Below are 20,280 nucleotides of genomic sequence, written 5' to 3'. Positions count from 1 at the left end.
GCGGAGTCGGACTCGGGATGGGAAACCTGGGCTGGGGACCGGGTGGAGGGGGTTGGGGGGCAGGGGAAGGAGAAACGCAGTTGGGGGGCGGAGGCCTAAGTACTTAACGCGTTGACTTCGAGTGAAATCAGATCAGTCAGAGCAGTTAGCTGTGACTCGTTTCTCTCCTCCCACCCCACATTTCTCTTGGCTGGACTCTACCTTCCCAGCTCATTCTGGTCACCCTGGACACTCCCTCCGTCTTTTCCCAAGAGTGCGGCGGCTTCGGGCGCCGCGTCCCAGAGAGCACAGACGCCTAAAGCGTCGTCTCCTCTCCTCTACAGGTCCTCCCGGCCCGGCCCGAACATGCTGGACGGCCTGAAGATGGAGGAGAACTTCCAAAGCGCCATTGAGACGTCGGCCTCCTTCTCCTCGCTGCTGGGTGAGTATTCAGGCCATGCGCCTGGGCGCACCGTCTTTCCGCCAGGCCCCAGCTCTGGAGCCCAGCTTTCTTGGACCCGGTCGGCAATAGGGGAGCTAGCGGCCCGCTTCATGCACTCAGTTGAGCCCACTCCCTGTCTAGCCGTCAGTCTCTGTGGGTCCTTCCTACCCTTAACCGACAAGCCACCCCAGGCCTCACGCATCGGGCACCGAACTCCCCAGAGCCGCGAGGGGCGGGCGAGATTGCTTGCAGGCGTTTGAGTGGCAAATGATTAAAAATACCCAGGACTGGAGTTTTAATCACAGAGCTGATCGACGTCTCATAAATGCCGCCGTCTTCTCCGAGGCTTAGGGACGAGCACACAAACCCCAGTCACGGAGCACCCAAGTTCGAGGCGGCTTCTCGCCTCCAACCAACTCCAGCCCCAATCTCAGCCTCAAGCACCGCGGAGAGGCTTTTCCGGGCCGGTGGGCAGCGCAGCGCGGGGATTAGCCCGCGCGGCAGGGCCCTTGCCTCGGCTTTAATTAACTGGAGCCGGATCTCGGGTCCGGCGTGTCGCCCTCCCTCCCGGGTCTCCCCAATCTCTTCGCAGCGACCACGGAGGAGCGGCGAGCCCAGGGCCTCGACCCACACGCGGGTCTAACCGAGCTGAGGCCAGGGATTCCCACCTTCCACCCCGCACCCCGCCCTCGATGCTTTTCAAGTTTGGTGAATGGGTGTTTTAATTTTTTTTTTAGCGGGAGGGGTTTTCGTTTTGTCAGTTAAACCTCTTGCCTGTTTCCCTGACTCGGAACCGCTAGAGCGGGGCGGAGGCGGAACATGAGCCTGTTCGGCTAGCGAAACCAGACTGAGGGAGGAATCCCCCCCAACTCCCCAGATGAAACGAAATCGCGTGCACCGCGTTCCCCCTTTTCAACCGCCCTTTCGGAAACTTACCGACTCCATACAGCCTCGGAAGATCCAGGGCGTCAGAGCTGGCCCAGACCTGGCGCAGGACGCGCTCGAACTTCTTGCGTTCAGCGGGCGTCGCGGCTCGCCCGGTACTCCCTGCCCGGCCCACGTCCGCTCTCTGCGCCCGGGTCGTGGCCCTAGACGCCGAGAAAGGGCAGAAAGAATAGGGAACATTTTAAAGACCTCGCTACTTCTAGTCCTCCCTGCCTGAGCCCCAAGGTGACCGGCCCCGCTCCTGAGCCGGTGGCTGCGTCTCCTAAGGGGAAGGCGACCGAGTAGCAGGGAAACTGGGAAGGGTCAGGCCCTTTGGGACACCACGCGCAAAGGTATGGTTACCCGGGGGAATAGGCCTTCTTTAAATAGCTGTGAAACGTGCCGGCAAAGCGACAAAGGTGGCTGAGCATCCCACCACCCTCAAAAAAAAAAAAAAAAAAAAAAGCCGACCCCCTGCACCCGCAAACTAAAGGGACAAAACTGACAGAAGTGCAAGGGTTGGGACGGAGAGGAGTCCCTTTCGCGCCGAGTCGGTTTGGGTGCGGTTTCGCCCTCACGCGTGGCTGCTGAGCTCGCCTGATTCCCGGAATCCTGGTCGGACACTCCGCGGCGTCTCCGAGTCCTGCTTCTTTCCATTTTTTTTTTTCCTTCCCTCCATTTTGATGCTTCTTAATTATGAAAAAACCCATCTGTAATTTGCGCTCCAGCCAGCAGCTTGGGGTTCATTGGTTTGAACAATACTTAGTTTGCCTAGGGCGAGAACAGTATTTTTCTGCACGCACGGGACTTTTTAGGAAGCAAAGAAAATGTAAAGTTTTCCTTTAAAAAATAGAACAGAATTGCGTTTTAGCAAAAGACAAAACCAAACAACAAAGTAGAAAATTCTTTTTACACACTCACAGTTTTAATAATAGACAATAGGGACAAGCATAGTGAGTGATTTAGTGATTACGTGATAAACTTGGGAGCACACATTTATTTGCAGGCCGATTTTACAGGATGTGCGCACGTTTGCGCGCATACCAGGGTAGGTTTGATAATTAAAGGCCACTTATTGATTTCTACCCCCTCCCTTGGTAGAACTGAAACCTTTCCACATAGTCCCTGTTTATTAGAAATGCCATTTGGTTTGATTTTGCTCTGCTCTCCAAATCTCAGCTTGGATGTTTAGCAGGGGGCTTCCCAGGGTGGGAGGACGCGGGGGTAAATCGGGGGGGTGTGGAGTGATCCCTAGCTGGTCCGGGCCGGGTTTGGCCGGGATGCTGGGCCGGCTCGGCTCACGGGCGGACGTCTGTTGCTGCTGTAGGCAGAGCGGTGAGCCCCAAGTCTGTCTGCGAGGGCTGTCAACGGGTCATCTCGGACAGGTTTCTGCTGCGGCTCAACGACAGCTTCTGGCATGAGCAGTGCGTGCAGTGTACCTCCTGCAAAGAGCCCCTGGAGACCACCTGCTTCTACCGGGACAAGAAGCTCTACTGCAAGTATGACTACGAGAAGTAAGTGCCCGCGCCTCGGAGCGCGTCCCACACATTGGATCAGCGGGCGAGGGAGACTTTGTCCTTCTTTACCCCCTCATATGCTTCTGGAAGGAGCAAGATGCACCCGAGTGCCCAGATGCGCAGGTGCCCATTCACCCGCACCCTCTACGCTCCCCAGGGCGGCAGAGGACTGCGCCGGTGCACGCAACCACGGCCCAGGCCCCGCAGAAGCGCAAGGGATGGCTCCCGCTGTGGTCTGCTAGCCCAGTTTTCCCGACCTGGACATTCCCCGAGGACACTCCTTTGTGGGTACTCCCACCCCATCAACCTTGTTTCTCCCCTCCCTGCTTCACGGGGTTGCCCTTGGGGGCGGCCAGGGGCCCCCCTCTGCTCGCCGGCTCCCCCTCTACCTTACCCACCTGTCTGCGCCACCCACGCGCTTATGCGCGGAGCTGAGGTGGTCTTGATTCCATAGCTTGGGTCCCCTGTGCTCCTACCCGGCTTGGCTTTGTCCACTGGGGTCCCTGACAGATTGGGCTCGGAAGCACCGCTGCTGCCCCTCTGAGCTCCGCGGCAGCGCACACCCCTTTTGCTTTTTCTCTCACTGTACTCTCCCCAGTCCCTTCCCGTTGTCTGCAAAACCCTCGGGCCATGGGAGCAGTTAGGCCAGGCCCTCCATCCTCCACCTCCTCCCTAATTCCCATCTGGGTGTGCGTTTCTGCCACGCCGCAGGTTCAGTTCCCTCCCGTCGACGCGAACGTTCTGGTATGTTTTGAGGAGAACTAGGAGACAGGTATTTAAGAAAGTGGGTTATTTCGATTCTAGATCTCCATAATGTCTAAAGCCTGGATGAGGCTGGGGAGTGGGAGTTTGAAGGATTTCCTGGTTCCGGCCAGGCAGGCCCTGAGTTGCTTAGTAGACCTAAGCGGGGGTAGGCTTGGGGGGGTTGGGGGGGGACTGCCTTTCCTGGTCAAAATAGCTCAATAACAGGGACACTGACTTCCCCGAGCTGTGCGGGGTATTGAAGCAAAGAACCGTGGTTGAAACAGGGGCCTCTGTTTTTGTACCCGAGGACTGGATAAGTGACGGAGTGCCCTCGGGGCACGGGCAGGAAAATTCTGCATTTGTCACTGGTGAATGAAAGGGACAGCACTATATGAGGATAATCAAGGGAGGGTTAGTGTTCCTGAAAAGCAGTTCCTATCATGTTATTAAAAACACACCATGAAAGGAGGTGTCCAGGAGAAGTCTCAATGTAACAAAAAGCTCTGAGAGAGAACAGAAATATCTTCTTTTCTGATTTGCCTGGGCTCTGAGGTTTCCTACAGACTGACAAAGCAATCAGATGCAGTGACCACACGCAAAAAAATTCTTTCTGCTGCTTACGCGCCTTTGCTATAGCAAGCTTGAATTTTACCCCCATGTGGATAGAGTACTGGGCATTTCGTTTTGTTTTGAAAAGATAATTTTACATTTCTCAGCACACAAAAAAATAGGTGTTTGATTTTGGATGAGTTGGGCAATACAGAAATATATAAAGAAGTGAAAATGCATCACCATTACCCAAAGTGGTGATTACAGTTTCAATTTTTTAAAAAAGAAGATGTGGTTATATCTGTTCTTGATTGTTTAGTACTCTAGTGTCTGAGCGAAAAGTGCTGTTTTTAGGTAATTAAGCAGATTTTGTGCACACAGCTTCAAGTACCACCTTTGGATAAAGCTTCTGGTTGATTGCTCTTTTTTTTTCTATTTTTTTTTTTTCCCCTGTTGCTTTTCATCTGAAGGTTTTGGGATTGTGTAGTCCCAATCTTTATCTTTGTGCTTATAGATTACCGAAATGTCCACATCCTTCAGGCACAACACTAGCAAATTCAAAAGTATGGGAGCTTAGGAAAGGATTTGGGTGGTGAATTTCTATTGTTTGTGAAAAAAAAAAATCACGAATCAAAGAAGGCTTAAGGGTCAACACAGCTGTCTGGCCAGTCAAATCTTCTTTAAGGAAGTCAGGCTGTGTCAAGAGGAGAAGAAACAGTTGTTGTAAAGTACTTAACACAACAATGTCCCCTCCATTTCAGCCTCCCAGGTTTGGAGCGGTTTGGGCTTATTAGCCCACTAGGGTCAGTTCTCCCCGCACAAAGCTATTTCTGCAAAGGGAAAATTGCAGGGATCAACTTGCCAGCTGTTGGCCAGAACCAAGAAGATTTTACAGAGTAGTGTGAGCTACATTGTTTGGAGAGGTGTTGATGCTACAGTGAGGGTTTTTAATTTTGATTTTAACATAAATTTTGGAAGCACAGATGGCCAAAATGGAGTTGCTTGTCTCTTTAGTTCACTATCAGCACTTGTCTGTGCCCAGAGCCTCCACTGTTTTTTTCAGATTAATTTTATTCCGTTTTTCTCTCCTCTGTTCCCCATCCCAATCCCGTTCTTCTTTAACCAAGCAGGGCTATAAAATATTTAATAATCTTAATGGCATTCATCTGCGTGGTAGTTGCTATAACAGAAGAAAGGGTGGTTTGTTTGTTTGTTTGTTTTAAAATTAGGCTCAAGACAAATTCCTTTATTCAACAAGCTCTTTGAGCTTCTACAGGCAAGGCACTAGGCTAGGGGATAGGAGGATACTGAGAAAAAGTCTCGGAGCCTGCCTTCAGGAGGCTTATATTATAGCCTAGCACTTTTTGCATCTATATTATCCTAACTGTTGAGTATTTCTTGAAAACCTCTACTGAGACTGCAGGACTAAGTATTGAATAGAAGCTGTCTGGAATGACCAGAAATTTATCCTCCAGGAGGATGCAATTCAATTTTAGATAATAGTCATGAAACAGTCACAGAGAGCACATTTCCTCTTTAACAAATACATTTGTAAAAATAATTTTTGCTTTTTTTCTTTGGATCTTTTTAAAAATTTGAGGCCCAGCCAAGGCAAGTGGAAAGGAAATTAAGATGGAAGTTAAAGTGATAGGACAATGGTGGTGGTAAATTATGGAACAGTTCATCGAAAATGAATATTCAGGCAGTGCCCTTGTCTCCAAAATTCATGGAGTTCAAATGCTATTTTTACACATCAAAATAAAAGAACATGTAGCTAATGTACAGTCTTCAGTGAAGTTCATAAACATAATATTAACAAAGTGGGCTTATCCTATTTATGTTAGCCATTTATATGTGCATTTCTGGCCATTGAGCACTGTTGCATTTGAATTATTAGCTGCCTATTCATGGTGTCAGGCAGCCAGTTAAAAAGTGAAAATTCTACTCTGTCAACTAGTTGTTACACCTTCTTGATGTCAAACACCATATTTGTCTAATTTTAAAGAATTGAATTGACAGTGACGTCTTAGACGTACAGCCATTCATTTGAAGACTTCAGGGTATTTTGTTAAATATTTGTCTCATACACTGTGACACTCTTAGGAACAATTTATCTCCTCAGCATCCAAAACAAATAAGCATTTAAGGCTGGAGTGCAGAAAACTGATTTATGAATGTCCAGAAATTAAGAACTGGAGGTGACCTTTGTTGTCCGTGACGTGCCGTCAAAGAAAAATAACTAGTTCGGTGGGATGGTACATGCACAGAATTGATGAAGGGGCATCATGTCACATAAAACATCAGGATGCTGTAGGTGTGGGTGTTTAAACGTTGGACTCAGCTGTCTTCAGCGTTCCCGAAAGTTAGCAGACAACCAAAGTGTTTTCCAGCCTGGGGAACTTCTACTTACGTAATTGTTGTTCCCTATTTAACTGAGTCCTCTAGGATCTGGTTAGTTTGGAGTTTTCCCTGAATTTGTTCCAAACAAATACTGTAGTTGGACTTAAGTTGGAGAAAGAAGAGGCTGCTGAATAACAGGAATGTGGTAATACAATAGATAATTAAGCCTTCTGGAAGGGATCCCACATTTAAATCAAGTTTATATTGTTTCTTTCATGTGCCTGGCGGCTCTGTGTGTCAGGCGGGGCCCTCTCCCCTCACATATGAAGTTTATCATTACCCCTTAGATTGTTCTGGACATCCTAGGAGCAGTGTGGGATAGTACTGCTGTCATCAGGGCTGCTCTTATAACATCATAACTCCCCACATGTCAGCAAAGTGCAGGCCTTGGGAAACCTTCTCTCAGAGGGCCAGTCCATGTTTTCTCCCCTTTCTTTTGGAGCAGACCAGTTTTTCTGAAGAAAGGGACTCCAGTGAACCAAAGTACATATCCCTCACTTAGAGCTTTCTCTGTATTTTTCTTTCGACCTGCTGATTGGCAGCCCCGAGGAGAAAATGGCTGAGGTAATGATTTCTTTTAGGATCAGTAATGAACTAATACTGCATTTTATCAAGGTAGTGTAGCCTGTGTGTGTAGGGAGGAGGGTTAGTTTGGTTTTATTACTGTGACATTACTTGGAGATCAAAATTGGGCATCAGCTCCTCATAAAAGAAGCCCACAGATGAAATTACAGAGGCAGTTGTTAGATTTTTACTCTATCTTTTGTTGGCCTCACTCCTGGCATAATAAAATTTAGAAATATAAAAATCAAACACAGCTAGGTAATAAATTGATGTCTGCATTAAATTGCAGGGGGGCTTAGCTTGGGATAAGCACCGTCCATGGGCTGTGGCTGTGTTTGTGCAGGCTGACTTATCTCTTTTTTTATTCAGAGGGTGATTGGAAACACTCCTTGTTCAGAGGTGTTTTCTCTTTTTATATGTATTGGTCCATAGGTAGGACTTTCTTTTTTTTTTTTTTTTAACATCTTTATTGGAGTATAATTGCTTTACAATGGTGTGTTAGTTTCTGCTTTATAACAAAGTGAATCAGTTATACATATACATAGGTTCCCATATCTCTTCCCTCTTGCATCTCCCTCCCTCCCACCCTCCCTATCCCACCCCTCTACGTGGTCACAAAGCACAGAGCTGATCTCCCTGTGCTATGCGGTTGCTTCCCACTAGCTATCTATTTTACGTTTGGTAGTGTAGGACTTTCTGAATCTCAGACTTAAAATGTTGAAATAGAATTAGAGAGCAGGAGTGGATATTAATAGTATTCTGGGGATTAGATATGAACGTTGCCTTTCAGAGTAGACTTGTGGGATTCTTTTGATCCTTAACGTAAATGGAGCACATTAAAAAAGTTATTTCTCCAGTTTTACATATTGTAGAGTTCTGGGATTTTGTCATCCACCTGGCTAAGGAGTTGCTTTTGCTGTTCAGATTTCAGTGACAAGAGCTTTTCTGATGGTTCATTGTTTGTCTTGCTTTTTAGTTTCATTTTTCTTATTTATAACTTTTGTGTGACCTAAAATACTGTTACTAATTTTAGAGAGCCCTCTTTATTGTTGTTTTTTAATTCTGGGAAGGTTTTTTGGAATTAATGAGTAGGTACTGTTTCTCTAATGAGAACAATTCCATTCATTAAATTATCAGCTAATTAATTTTTATGGTCAAAGAAATTATTTGGGTCCTACTGTTTGGAAGTGAGAAAATAGACAAGGATTTAAAATACTCATTATATTGCCGGGAATTTATTAAAGCTTCTTAGAGTAAATTGATATACAAAATGTCATTGTTGCTTTATATCAAGATCGAAGTAACCCATATTGAATCACGTTAATTTGATTGTTAAATATAGTTGTACAATACTGGGAAATGAACTATGGGGGAAAAAGTGCAATCACATCCACCATAGAAAGGTTTAAAAGTAATTTCCGCCTTAACTATGAAATCTTAGCTTTCCTTTAATGCTTTGCAATTTTTTTGTTTATACCTTTCTAACATGGAAATTTAAATGCCCATATCTTCAGATGGGAGTTCTTGGTAAGCCACTTGCAGGGTGGGGTATGGAGGATTGGGGGCTGTATGGGGTGGGCAGTGCCACCCCTCACCCCACCCTGCACAGAAGCAGAAAGGGTCCTATGTGGGAGAGTCCTGTCCAGTTTCCAGCATGCCTGAGGCTTCCCCCTAGGAATGAATGCCCTGTATGTTTTTCTGAAAGTTTCTTAGCAATGTGTAGATCAGCGTTACCAGCAGCCTTTTCAGATTCAGTTTGGGGAAGTTGGTAATTTTAGGAACAAAATGTAGAAAAGGTTCTGGAGAAAAGAGGCCCTTTTCTCCTTTGTGCCTGTTTTCTGGAACCCACAGAGAAACTTGGTACGCCTCACGATTTACATTTTCTCCTTCGTCTCCTTGACTAGTGTGATGTGGGACAGTTTAGTCAATTTATCACAATTAGAATTGGTTATGTTATCATTGACCAATGTCAGCTGCAGCTTTGTGTCTCTTTGTCGTATATTAAATGAAACCCAGCCAACTGTCTTGCTGAAATGAAGCAAACACCTTCCAAATGTCAAATTGTTATTTTAGTCAAGCACAATTATCTGTCTCTATATTTTTAACCAAGATGAAATTAATAAAATAGCTGTGGCCCTGGCATTAATTAGCAGGAGGATTAGAGCTATATCAGCTAAAAAGGAGGTGTAAACACTATAATCTTGCTGCATGTTTGTTTTCACACTACTGAAAATAAATAAAATGAGACTTAGGACAGGGATTAAGTTTCTTTTGGCATTAGACAGCAGATGCAATTGGAATGCAGCAGAAACAGTGAAGTATTAGTGAAGACATTATCAGAGGAATAAAACTGTGGCCCAACATTGGTTTCCTACCTTCTGGTAGACTTGGTCCCATTGCAAATAGCCCCATCTGGGCAGTTAAAAGAGGATTTTTAAAACCTACTTCCGTGCTGTACTTTTCAGTTGCGACCCAAGGCAACCAGATCATCTGTAGAGCTTGTCACCTGGCTGCCATGCTCGGGTTCGCTAGAATTTAATGGAACCCTTGCCAGAATCCCCATTATTGCACCATAATGTCATAACAACTAAAAATACAAAATGGGCTGTGCTTCTCCTAGTCCTTAACTGAAGTCACATGAAAGAGTTTGGTCTCTTCTAGCCTTTCAAGATTCCAGTTGGGGGATCCTATTTTTGGATAACAGTAAATATGTCTGGCTTTTCTGACTCTCTAGGCCTCCAGTGGCTTTCTACCCTGATAGATTTGTATTTTATCATCATTACCCTATAATGGACAAACCCTGGTAGGTATCTGGCCACTGTGGATTGGACTACCTTGTCTGATGGGCCAGTTAAACTCTTCATATAAAAAAAGATCTCTGACATCCAGCAGTGCTGGGAATGGGCCACATGCCATATCTGACTTCACATCTAGCCCCATCCCATTCTGCCTCCCCCTCACTCCCCTATGTCCTGTGGAATTCTACTAACTTGACTCTTGCAAGCACATGATATTACTTAACACCATCTCATCAACTGCCTCATTTTTCCCCCATGCCAAGTTTATGGACTGTTAGTCCTCTTTTAATTTTTCTCACTTGGAGGAAACAAATTCGTCTTTTAGATACACAACATAATGGTCCACCCAGTTGTGGAGCAGGGCTCAGCTACAATACCTGGTGAGGGACATTACGCTCAGGTTTGCATGATCCCATGACCACACTCTTTGGTTGACCAACTGGGGCCCCTGAACATCTTTCTGAGTGTGCCTGGCACCTTCATGGATGCTGGGTTATGTTTTTCAGTGGGTCGGAGAAGTGCCTGAGTCTGACGTTGTCACCAGTAAACCCGGACGAGGAGTCGTCTGGTGAGAAGCCTGGCTAGCACTCTGATAGTGTGTACTCACTCTCAACTTGTTTTGCTGCTTCTTTGGGTGTCACACTTCTCCAACCTGGGAAGAACCATCCCTTATCTCTCGAGCACCAGCATCTGCTGCTGCAGTGAGAAGGGATCTTTGGAGCGGCCTCTCTCCTAGTTCCATCTGGCCCCTTCAGTTACACGGTAGCCACGCCTTGACTCACAGTTCTCTTGCCTCCTCCCTATCAAGCCTCAGGAACTTTTAAAAGGATTTTTCAAAACAAAACAAAACAAAACACCCCCTCCTGAACTCCAGATTAGCCTCTTAAGCTCATTAAAGTTCCTTTAAATACCAAAATGTTGGGCTCCTGGGGACTATCCCCCCAAACCATATTTTCATTCTTAACATTGTTGTCCTCATTTGGTGTGCAGCAGATTAGGGCCAGCTCCCTCTGGGCCCATAAACAGTCCCCTCTCTCTCTGTAGGAGGGTCCAAATATGTCTTTGTTTGAGTACTCAACAGCCTAAACCTGAGTGGAAGCTGATGCCGCCTTGGCCTGGGGCCCCCAGCTCCAGGGTAGAGAAGAGGTTGATGTCACTGGGGACAGACAGGGTGGGACCCAGTAAAGGGAGTGGGCAGGTGAGTGGACAAGGTGTGGCTCATACAGTTTTCAGGAGTTTGGTAGTCATTGAGCCCTCTCCCAGTCGCTGGGAAGAGAGTCAGCATGGCTTTGGGATCCCTTTTGACTAGGACCCAACAGAAACACTAGAGCCCAGTTTCTGTTCAGCTGCCAGGCATTGCTGGCCATCATCGTCCAGAGGTGGATTTTTACAGCTACACCTGCGTTTTGCCTGATGCTCTCTCTTTTATTGCAGCCTCTTTTCCAAAGGGCCTCCTCAATACATCCCACCCCGGTCTCTGTCATTTCAGGCTTCGTTCCTTAAAGCTGGCTCTTGGGGAGAGCTTTCTGGTTTTGACAGTGGAACAAATCCTTTTTAACATAACCATCGAGAGTTTCCTCCCCTGCTGCTGGCTCCCCCTCACCCCTTCTCCTCCTGCCCCTCCTCACATTGTAGCAGGGATTCCTGTTGTGCACGTATTCCCCAGTACCATGCGCGGTGACGGCTACCGTCTTCACAGGGATAAGGGCTCAGCTCTTCAGAGACATAAACCATGCCATGCTAGTGCCTCATGGGCGGTACCATGAAGTAGACATTGGAAATCCAAAGGGGAAGAACATCCCAGGAGACCCTTCCCTGCGTGTCTTTGGCCGGAGTGTTGCTTGGTCTCTGCAACTATCTTTCCCCTGGGGCTCTATGCACCTGGAAGCCCTGAGTTCAACCACAGCATGGGTTTTCCAACCCCATTTTCAGAATCTTAGCTCAGCCTTGCCTTCTTGCATGTCTTATGCTCAGAACCTATCTTATGACCTTTTAATTTTCAAATTATGCTGTGTGCAGGTTAGAGCCTGCTCTCCGCTAGCTGTCAAAATGGAGAGGATGTTATGAAATCATTCACATCGGGATGTACTGTGATATTCTTCCAAAGATACTTTTTAACTGGAAGGGTGTTCAGTCAGATTATTTTCTTTGTGTTCTGTTATTGGTTGGGTTCTTCTATTTTAAAAGTCCACGTCCATAGATGGAAGGGGTTGGACAGGTGGATATGAATGGTTTGGGCACTCCACAGCTCTCTGCATTACTGGAAAAATAATATGAAACACACGTCCTACTGTCAAGAGATATCCAAGCCACAATTTCCTCATCTATACAAAGGAATAGAATAATAACAACCTCATACGGTTATTGTGAGGATTACATAAGGTAATGAACTTGAAAAGCCTTTTGGTAAAATGTGGAGAACTCTACAGGCTTGGGTATTATTATTGTTGGTTTTTTAATATGAGTAAAAGAATACATATTCTTAGAAGCTGTGTACAATAACACAGTCTAGTGGTTAAGAGCATAAACTCTGGAGCCAGAGTGTCTGGGACCAAATCCTTGCTCTGCTGCTTGCTAGCTGTGTTACCTTGGGTGAAGGTCATGCTTTCTCTGTGCCTGTTTCCTCTCTCTAAAATGGGGATGAGAATAGTACCAACCTCAGAAACTTCCAGTTATAACATAAATAAGTACTAGAGATGTAATGCACAATATGATAAATATAACTAACACTGCTGTATGTTATATATGAACATTATTAAGAGAGTAAATCCTGAGAATTCTCATCACAAGGAAAAATATTTTTTTCCTATTTATAAAAAGTTTGTATCTATATGAAATGATGGATATGCATTAAACTTACTGTGGTAATCGTTTCATGACGTATGTAAGTCAAGTCATTATGTTGTACACCTTAAACTTATGCAGTGCTATATGTTAATTATATCAATAAAACTAGAATTAAAAAAATTGTACTAACCAACCTCATAGGGTCATTTTGGGTTAATATTTTTAAAGCATGCAGACCAACGATTGGCTCATAGAAAATGCCATCAAAGGATGTGTTGAAAAAAAATGTATCTTTTTGAATTTTCAAAGAGCCTTCACAGATATTATCTTTATTGGACCTTACAACAATTTAAAAAGTTAGATAAGGAGAGGTGGTTTTTTTTTTTTTTTTTTTTTTTTTTTCCTTTGCATTTTGTAGCTGAGAGAGAAGCTGGGATGCTATCCGAAGCCTCTGACTCCTGGTCCAATGGCCTTTCCACTAAATCACACCATCTGCTCCTTGAATTCTGGTGTTCACACCCCAGTGAGATCACAATTCTCAGTCTGTCCTATTGAACTAGCTCTTGGAAAACAAGTCCCCACCTGCTAGATACTTGAGCTTTCCGGCAGCCTTCCGACGGTCAGCTGTTTATATATTCTGTGGTTTTAAAGGAAGTTTTTCGGATTTGGGGAATGCCTGAGTGAGTGAGTGTGTGTGTGTGTGTGTGTGTGTGTGTGAAAGCTGCTAGTGTACGCTCGTCACTCCTGTTTATCAAACTCCTCCGTAAGCGCAAAGCTGTCCTACCCATCTCTCCTATTCCATCCCATCTGCATCGGTCTCCACTGTCCGCCAGCATCGCTGTTCTTCCACACCAGAAGAGTGACACAAAGGGAGGCAAGCATCCGTTTTCCTCCTCCCCAGCTCCCAGAGTTTGCTATTGGTGACTTTTGTTCTGGGAGCCTGTCTGCACATTTGGCAGCAGAACTGTTAACTATCAGACCTGGAGCCTTCTAGGCATACTTCCATTGGGACTAGCCAGCAGCTGTCCATCCATTCCTCAGATAACCCCTTTCCAAGTTTTCTTCTGAACTGTGCTGTATTTTCAAACGAGCCTCAGCCTCAGCTAGGAAAGATCCCACTGTGCCCCCGTGTGAGGCTGATTTCCCAAACTATTCACTCCCTCTTGTTTATTACTTGGCCTGGCTGTATCGAAAGAGGGATGATGGAATCTTGGGTTTTGAGGAAATTAAGTATTCCTGTATTGCAGTATTTCTCTCACCACTGCCGACACTTGGTTCTCTTAAAGGTAGGTCCAGTCAATTTTAGAGAGATGAAATGTTCATTTGAATTTAATCTCTGTAAACTAATGTTTAATGAAACTAGAGATTTCAGGTAATACACCAGCAGTTGGAATGCACTTTACCTAGTTGTATGTGCATTTCTCAAATTTAGAACTAAATGGAGCCTTATAAACAGTTGGTTCATTAATTAAATTACTCATGCATTCCTTTAATCATCAGACTTATTAAATTCCTGTATGTGACAGATATGTAAAAATGAATAAAACAAAGCACTGATGTATTAACTATCTAGCAGAGATTGCTTAGAGACATAAATTAAACAGAGGCTTGAAAGAAGAGTAAACTTGTTTTAAGAGAGGCATGGCCACTGGGACTGAGTACTAGCTTATCTAAATCCCTTGGTTCCCTATTGCTATGTGCTATTCATTATCTTTATAGTGCTTATCATAATTTGAAGTACATATTTATTTGTTGGTTTACTGTCTGTGTCACAAGATCATAAGCTCAGTGAGGGCAGGGACCTTTCTCTTTCTGTTTCGTTTTGTTTTTTAACTCCTGTATCTCCAGCATCTTGCATGGTTCTCAACAAATAATAGGCATTAGACATGTTGGCTGAATGGATAAACGCATCAATGAATGACTTGCTTGGGGTTGTTGAAAAGGCTTCATGGAAGAGGTGATATGTTAATTGGCTCTTGGAGCGTGAATGGGAATGTGAACCGTTCAGGTGGAGATGTCCAGGAGGCAGTTGTAAAAGAAGATCTAGAATCTATCCTGGACAAGAAGCTTTAGGATATGTTATCATATAAATATGAGAAGTGCCCAAGGGGATCCTACACAGAGTGAGAAGAGGCCCAAGGGTGTAGCTTTGGGGAGCCCTGGGAGAGGCTGTGATGAAATGGCACGGATGCAGGAGAAAACACCAGGGTGAGTGGGCTTCTGGAGGACAGGGCAGAGGTGGGGAATTTTAAAAAGTAGGGCCACCTATTTGCTCTTGGAATTGGCAGTGAGTCAGTGGTAACCTTGTCAAGAATAGCTTAGTCAGAAGCTTGGAGGAATCAGGACAACATTTTGATGGGTTTTACAATAAAAGAAAGAAGAAATGGAGTGATATGGCCAACTTTTTTGAGAAGATGGGTAGTGGAAGAAAGATGGGAGGGAAAACAGTACCTGGGGTAGAGGTAGAATAAAGGGGAGATGTTTTAGGAGAGGGTAGTTTTGAGGCTATATGATGGCTAAGGTGAGCTTTGCCAGGAAAGGGAGGGGGCTGAGGACCTGGGAGAGAGAGGGGCCTCCAGCTGATAGAGGAGAGGCTTGGGGAGGGTCAGGGATACATCTAGGGTACATGTTGAACTCCTGCTTTGGTCTTTCCTAACCATTCTTTCCCTCTGTTCTCTTGTGCATTTCTCTGTGGATTAGCCAGAACTGATCATCACTGAACAGAGGCCAGCAGAAGGTGGGTCCATTTCCCATCTCTCCTCAGGATCTCTCGTAAGGTGGCTACTGCAGCTTCCCACGTAGCTTCTTTCTCGAGGTCACCCTGGTTCATGGGCCCAGGGGTGACGGCAGAGTGGGGCTTCAAGCTTGAGTCCTTCTTCAGATCCAGTTGTCTTGGTGTAAAACTTACTTATCATCTCCCTGTTTCTGCTCCTCGACCGTGCAGACCTCTATTTGGTTACAGCATAGTCCAAGGTATACAGTACGGGACTGATTCCCCAGGACACGTGTTCACATCTCCCCAGGCCAGGAACTAGCCAGTTGTGCTTGGCAACTAGACCATCCATACACCCGTCCATTGATAGGCTTTTGCTTCCCGTGATTCTCAGGAGAACGTTCAAGAGAAGGGGAGTCCAGGATGGGGGCACCATCCTCCTTATTGACCAGACCACAGTGGCTTGGTCTCTTAACCCACTATCACTCTGTTTTACCGTCTTATTCATATGGTTGGTTCGTATATTTACTTTCCCAGACTGGAGGCTAGAGTGACCTATAGTGGATAACAGTGGGTTTTCAGAATCCTTGAGCTTCAGTAATTCCTTTGCCTCTGCTTTGTCTGGGTGGGCCCAGGCAAATCATTTAACCTCTTTGAGATTCTCCCATCAGCCTCAGCACCTTTACCTCGAGCTCTCTGAGGTCTGGAGCCTGATCACAAACTGCCTGATGTGTACAGTGGGGGAGAGGGAATGTTTTTGACAAGGAGTGGGAGAGCAGTGTATGGTTGGGTGGGAATCCTTCCTTAGGTCTAGGGCTGTCGTATCTGTGTGACCCTAGGAGAGGAAAGGTGACAGGGTCATAAGGGGCCCGGCCACCTAACTTAGAAGGAAATTAAACTAAAATTGGTGCTATCAAGGAAGCTGAGTATTTTCCAATGGCTCTGCCTCTGTGGCCAGTAAATTCAGTGGAAAATATATCATTCAGTGATACGTTATTTGATATCATAGACACCCAACCGATTCATGGGATGAATTTTTCTGCTTGTCACCTGGCTGTAAGAGCTCCGTTTAGACCGAGCTCAGTAGTGCTGGAAGGGAGAATTGGGTGGAGAGCTGTAATACAAACTGCAATACTTCATGATGTATTATTTTTCAGTTTCCCTCTTGACAGTGAAAGGGCAAGGGCCAAATGGAATGTACTCTTTTAAATGGCAACATGGACACAGTGGGATTCCTGGAAAGCCATTAGTAGCCAAACCTAGTTAATATCAGCTCAGGAAAACGCTCTTCATCACTGGCCCCTTTTCTCCAACTCAGTTATTAAGGGAGTTCCCCAAGGAGCTCCTTTAAAATTTTAATGATGTACGGTATTGCAGAGGTTGAACTGTTACGATGAGGTGATTTCAGCTTTTACTCTCCCGTTGCTGGTTAATTAGAGAGGAAAGAAGGTTCTGAAGCTCATATTACCTGTAACGTGGTAAGACCCACCATCAATAAAGTCACATGCCATGGAATCCAGGGAGCTCATATTCCTGCCTTTTTACCAGATTGAGCTAATTCTGGGACAAGATGGAGGGAGAATATGTCCTGCCTGTGGCCCTCCAATTGTTTGTGGCTTTCGTCCAGATAGCACTTATTCTTAGAATTGAATAGTGTTTTTAGGAGAAGCTAATGGAGAGATTTGTATCCAGGGCCTTGGTTTGATGTTATAATTGTGCCTGAGGAGGTTGGTCAGTCCTCAACAGCCACCTGTAGCCTTCTTGGACATGAAGCATGTGCTTTGAGTTGCTCTTTTTCGGGGGTAGTAACACAAACACACAAAGACCATATTCTGTCCCTTTGTGTAACTGAGGACGTGCATAAGTGGGCTCACTGGGCGAGGTCAGAGTTGTAACTTGTGGCCAGATAACTGAATCAGTGTCTCTTGGTTTCCATGGAGACCCAACCCATGTCTTCAGACTTACCAGCACCAAGGGATAAGTAAATGAGCTAATCAGCCACAACCAAGCTTAAAATCCAAGGGCATCAGTACACAGTGAGTGATCTGCATATGCAGGTCTGTAATGGGGAGTACAGCTGGGGGTGAGGATGGTGTGGCACAGTGGCTGGCACTTCCCAGGTTGGCGGCTTCTGTCTTACATGCCACGTCTCCATGTACCTCACTGAGAGCCTAATTGATGGATCAGTCAGCATTTAGGAGTCCTATATTTCAAGGGTCATTTCTAATTTTAAAACCCTATTTGGTATCGGATATCCTGGGGTTTTTTTTTAAAAGCCCATTTCTTATTTGGCTTTTTAAAAGTGGGAATTCAGATTATTATCATTTTTCATGTAAGGTCAGTTTTCAGTTTTCCCTTCTAAAAGGTGACCCCAACTTGACTCGGTTTCTTTTCTCTTTGCTTTGAATTTACCGTTTAATTAAGGAGGTTGATATATTCAGGGTAAGATTTAGGATTGTGGCCCAGCCCTCAGTTTTGGTCAGCCTGAAAGTAAATTTTAACTTTCATTTACTTTACTTATTCAGCTAATATTTGTTGAACACCTGCTGTGGGCATTGTTATAGGCACTTGGGGTAGAGCAGTGAACAATAAGAGAATTCCTGACTTTATGGAGCTTACCTTCTAGAGGGGAGGAAAGACAATAAACAAACAAATAAAATATGTCTCCCCTCAGATCTCCCCAAGTTTGACTCCTTCATGTGTTTACTCAGATATCCAGGTATTTAATATTGCAACCCACCCTGACACTCTTCATTCTCCTATAACTTCTATATATTTCCTTTTTCCAGCTGCTAATCACCTTCTAGGTTACACTGTAATATACTTCTTTATTATGCCAATATACTGTTCCCCCCATTAGAATCTAAGCCCCATGAGAACAGTGACACAGGTCATGCCTCATTTAATAAAACACTTTGCTTTATTGTACTCCACAGAAATTGTGTTTTTTTTTACAAATTGGTTTGTGGCAACCCTGCATCGAACAAGTCTGTTCAAGCCATTTTTCCAACAGCATTTGCTCACTTTGTGTCTCTGTGTAACATTTTGGTAATTCTCACAATATTTCAAACTTTTCCGCTATTTTTAGATTTGTTATGGTGATCTGTAATCAGTGATCTCTGATGTTACTATTGCAAAAAGATTACGACTCACTGAAGGCTCAGATAATGGTTAGCGTTTGTTAGCAATAAAGTATTTTTAAATTAAGATATGCACATTTTTTTAGACGTAATGCTATTGCACACTTAATAGACTGTAGTATAGTGTATATGTAACTTGTATATGTACTGGGAAACCAAAAAATTCGTGTGACTCACTCTGTTGTGCCAATCGCTTTATTGTGGTGGTCTGGAACTGAACCTGCAATATCTCTGAGTTCTGTCTATTTATTTTGTTCACTGATGAGAGCCTGGAACATAGTTTTGTTTACTAGTCTGATGCCTGGAACATAATAGGTATCTAGTGATCGTTGTGGAAGGCTTGGAGTAATTTGATTCATCAGTAAAGCTGTCTTAGACCCATGGTGAACAAAAGTGAAGGCAAGAGGATGATTCCAAGGTATGCCACCTGAGCTGAGTGCATTTACTGAGATGGCCAAGATGTGAGGAGAGTAGGGGAGAGACAACAGTGGGGGAGGCCAGACTTTTCTTGTTTGTGTGTGGACAAGATAACACATCTACTTCTTGGTTCCATTATTTTATTCCTTAAAAACTTACAGAGAAACCAAAAAGGAGGGGGAAATGTAAAGGAGGTGAGTGAAAAACCCAGCAGTGTTGATGTTTGGAAACCCTATTTGGAATAGAGGTTTTTAAACCCAGCTTTTGCGTCAGGATATTCATGAATCCCTTGCCTTATTTTCCCAGAAGAGAGAGAGAGAGAGAGAAGAAGAAGAAGACGTAGGTGTGTGTGTGTGTGTGTGTGTGTGTGTGTGTGTGTATGTGTGTATGTATGTTTCTGGGGGAGAGGGTCCATAGATTTTCATCAGATCCTGGAATCTTCTTGTGGTCCCCAAATGGATAAGAGTTAGTAATCTGGAAGAAAAGGAAAGTTTTAGGCGGATTCTCACATGGAGATTGCAGCATCTTAAGAATGGGCGGCAGAAAGACCCCCTGCTTCCCCACATGGACAAGGGTTCGAATCCCAGCTCTGTTACTTGGCAAATTAACCTCTGAGAAATCTTCCTCCTTATTGCTAAAAGGCAGAAGCTATCTCTTTACCTGTGTTATAGGGATTAAAAATTATGCATGTCTATCCAGCATCTAGTAAAGATCCTCACTAGATGGCAGCTAATTATACTAATAATTTACTCACTAATGTTTAGCACTGCCCGCCAATTGTAGATTATGCCCATATGGGCAGTTTTATTCTCAAACCAGTGGTTTGTTTCTTTCATTACTTTTAAACCTCAGCATTACTTTTCTAAGAATTCTCAGTTGATATACCTAATATTTTAAAAAGATATAAAGGCCGACAGATTGCCTTGTGAAGTAGAAACACACATCAGATTCCAGAAAGAAAAATCAAGAGCAAGAAGTACTTGGTTTGAGAACAGGAGCTTTAAAACAGATAAAAATCCACTTACCCTTGTGGGTTCATACGAACTGACTGATAAACTTAAGCTGCAGGCACCCAGTATTTATTTGTTACATTAATCCTAAACTGAAAGATAATTAGCAAATTTGTTAAGTAGGCTTATGTTTACTCTTCCTTGCCAACAATTATGATCATTTGTTGGCAACTGAAGGTTGAACTGAGTTCTACGGACTTGATTACAACTGTCAGGAGGAAATAATGCATTTGAATTTCACAAACCTGTGAACTTTCCAGGTCTGGTATGATATTTAACAGAGGCTCAGTCTCTCT

At 44.6% G+C, this 20,280-nt stretch overlaps 1 protein-coding gene across 1 annotated transcript in view; it reads left to right on the top strand.

Moving 5' to 3' along the window:
- Nucleotides 1–345: 345 nt before the first annotated feature.
- Nucleotides 346–20,280, top strand: part of LMX1A (LIM homeobox transcription factor 1 alpha) — a 150,704-nt gene continuing 130,769 nt past the window's right edge. The window contains exons 1-2 of the mRNA XM_036874052.1: nucleotides 346–421; nucleotides 2,673–2,859. Coding sequence (XP_036729947.1) covers nucleotides 346–421; nucleotides 2,673–2,859 — 263 coding nt within the window. The remainder of the gene's footprint in view (nucleotides 422–2,672; nucleotides 2,860–20,280) is intronic.

The sequence above is a fragment of the Balaenoptera musculus genome, chromosome 1 (genome assembly GCF_009873245.2).
Source record: "Balaenoptera musculus isolate JJ_BM4_2016_0621 chromosome 1, mBalMus1.pri.v3, whole genome shotgun sequence".
In the NCBI taxonomy this organism is placed as follows: Eukaryota; Metazoa; Chordata; class Mammalia; order Artiodactyla; family Balaenopteridae; genus Balaenoptera; species Balaenoptera musculus.
This window is presented reverse-complemented; position numbering and strand designations above follow the sequence as displayed.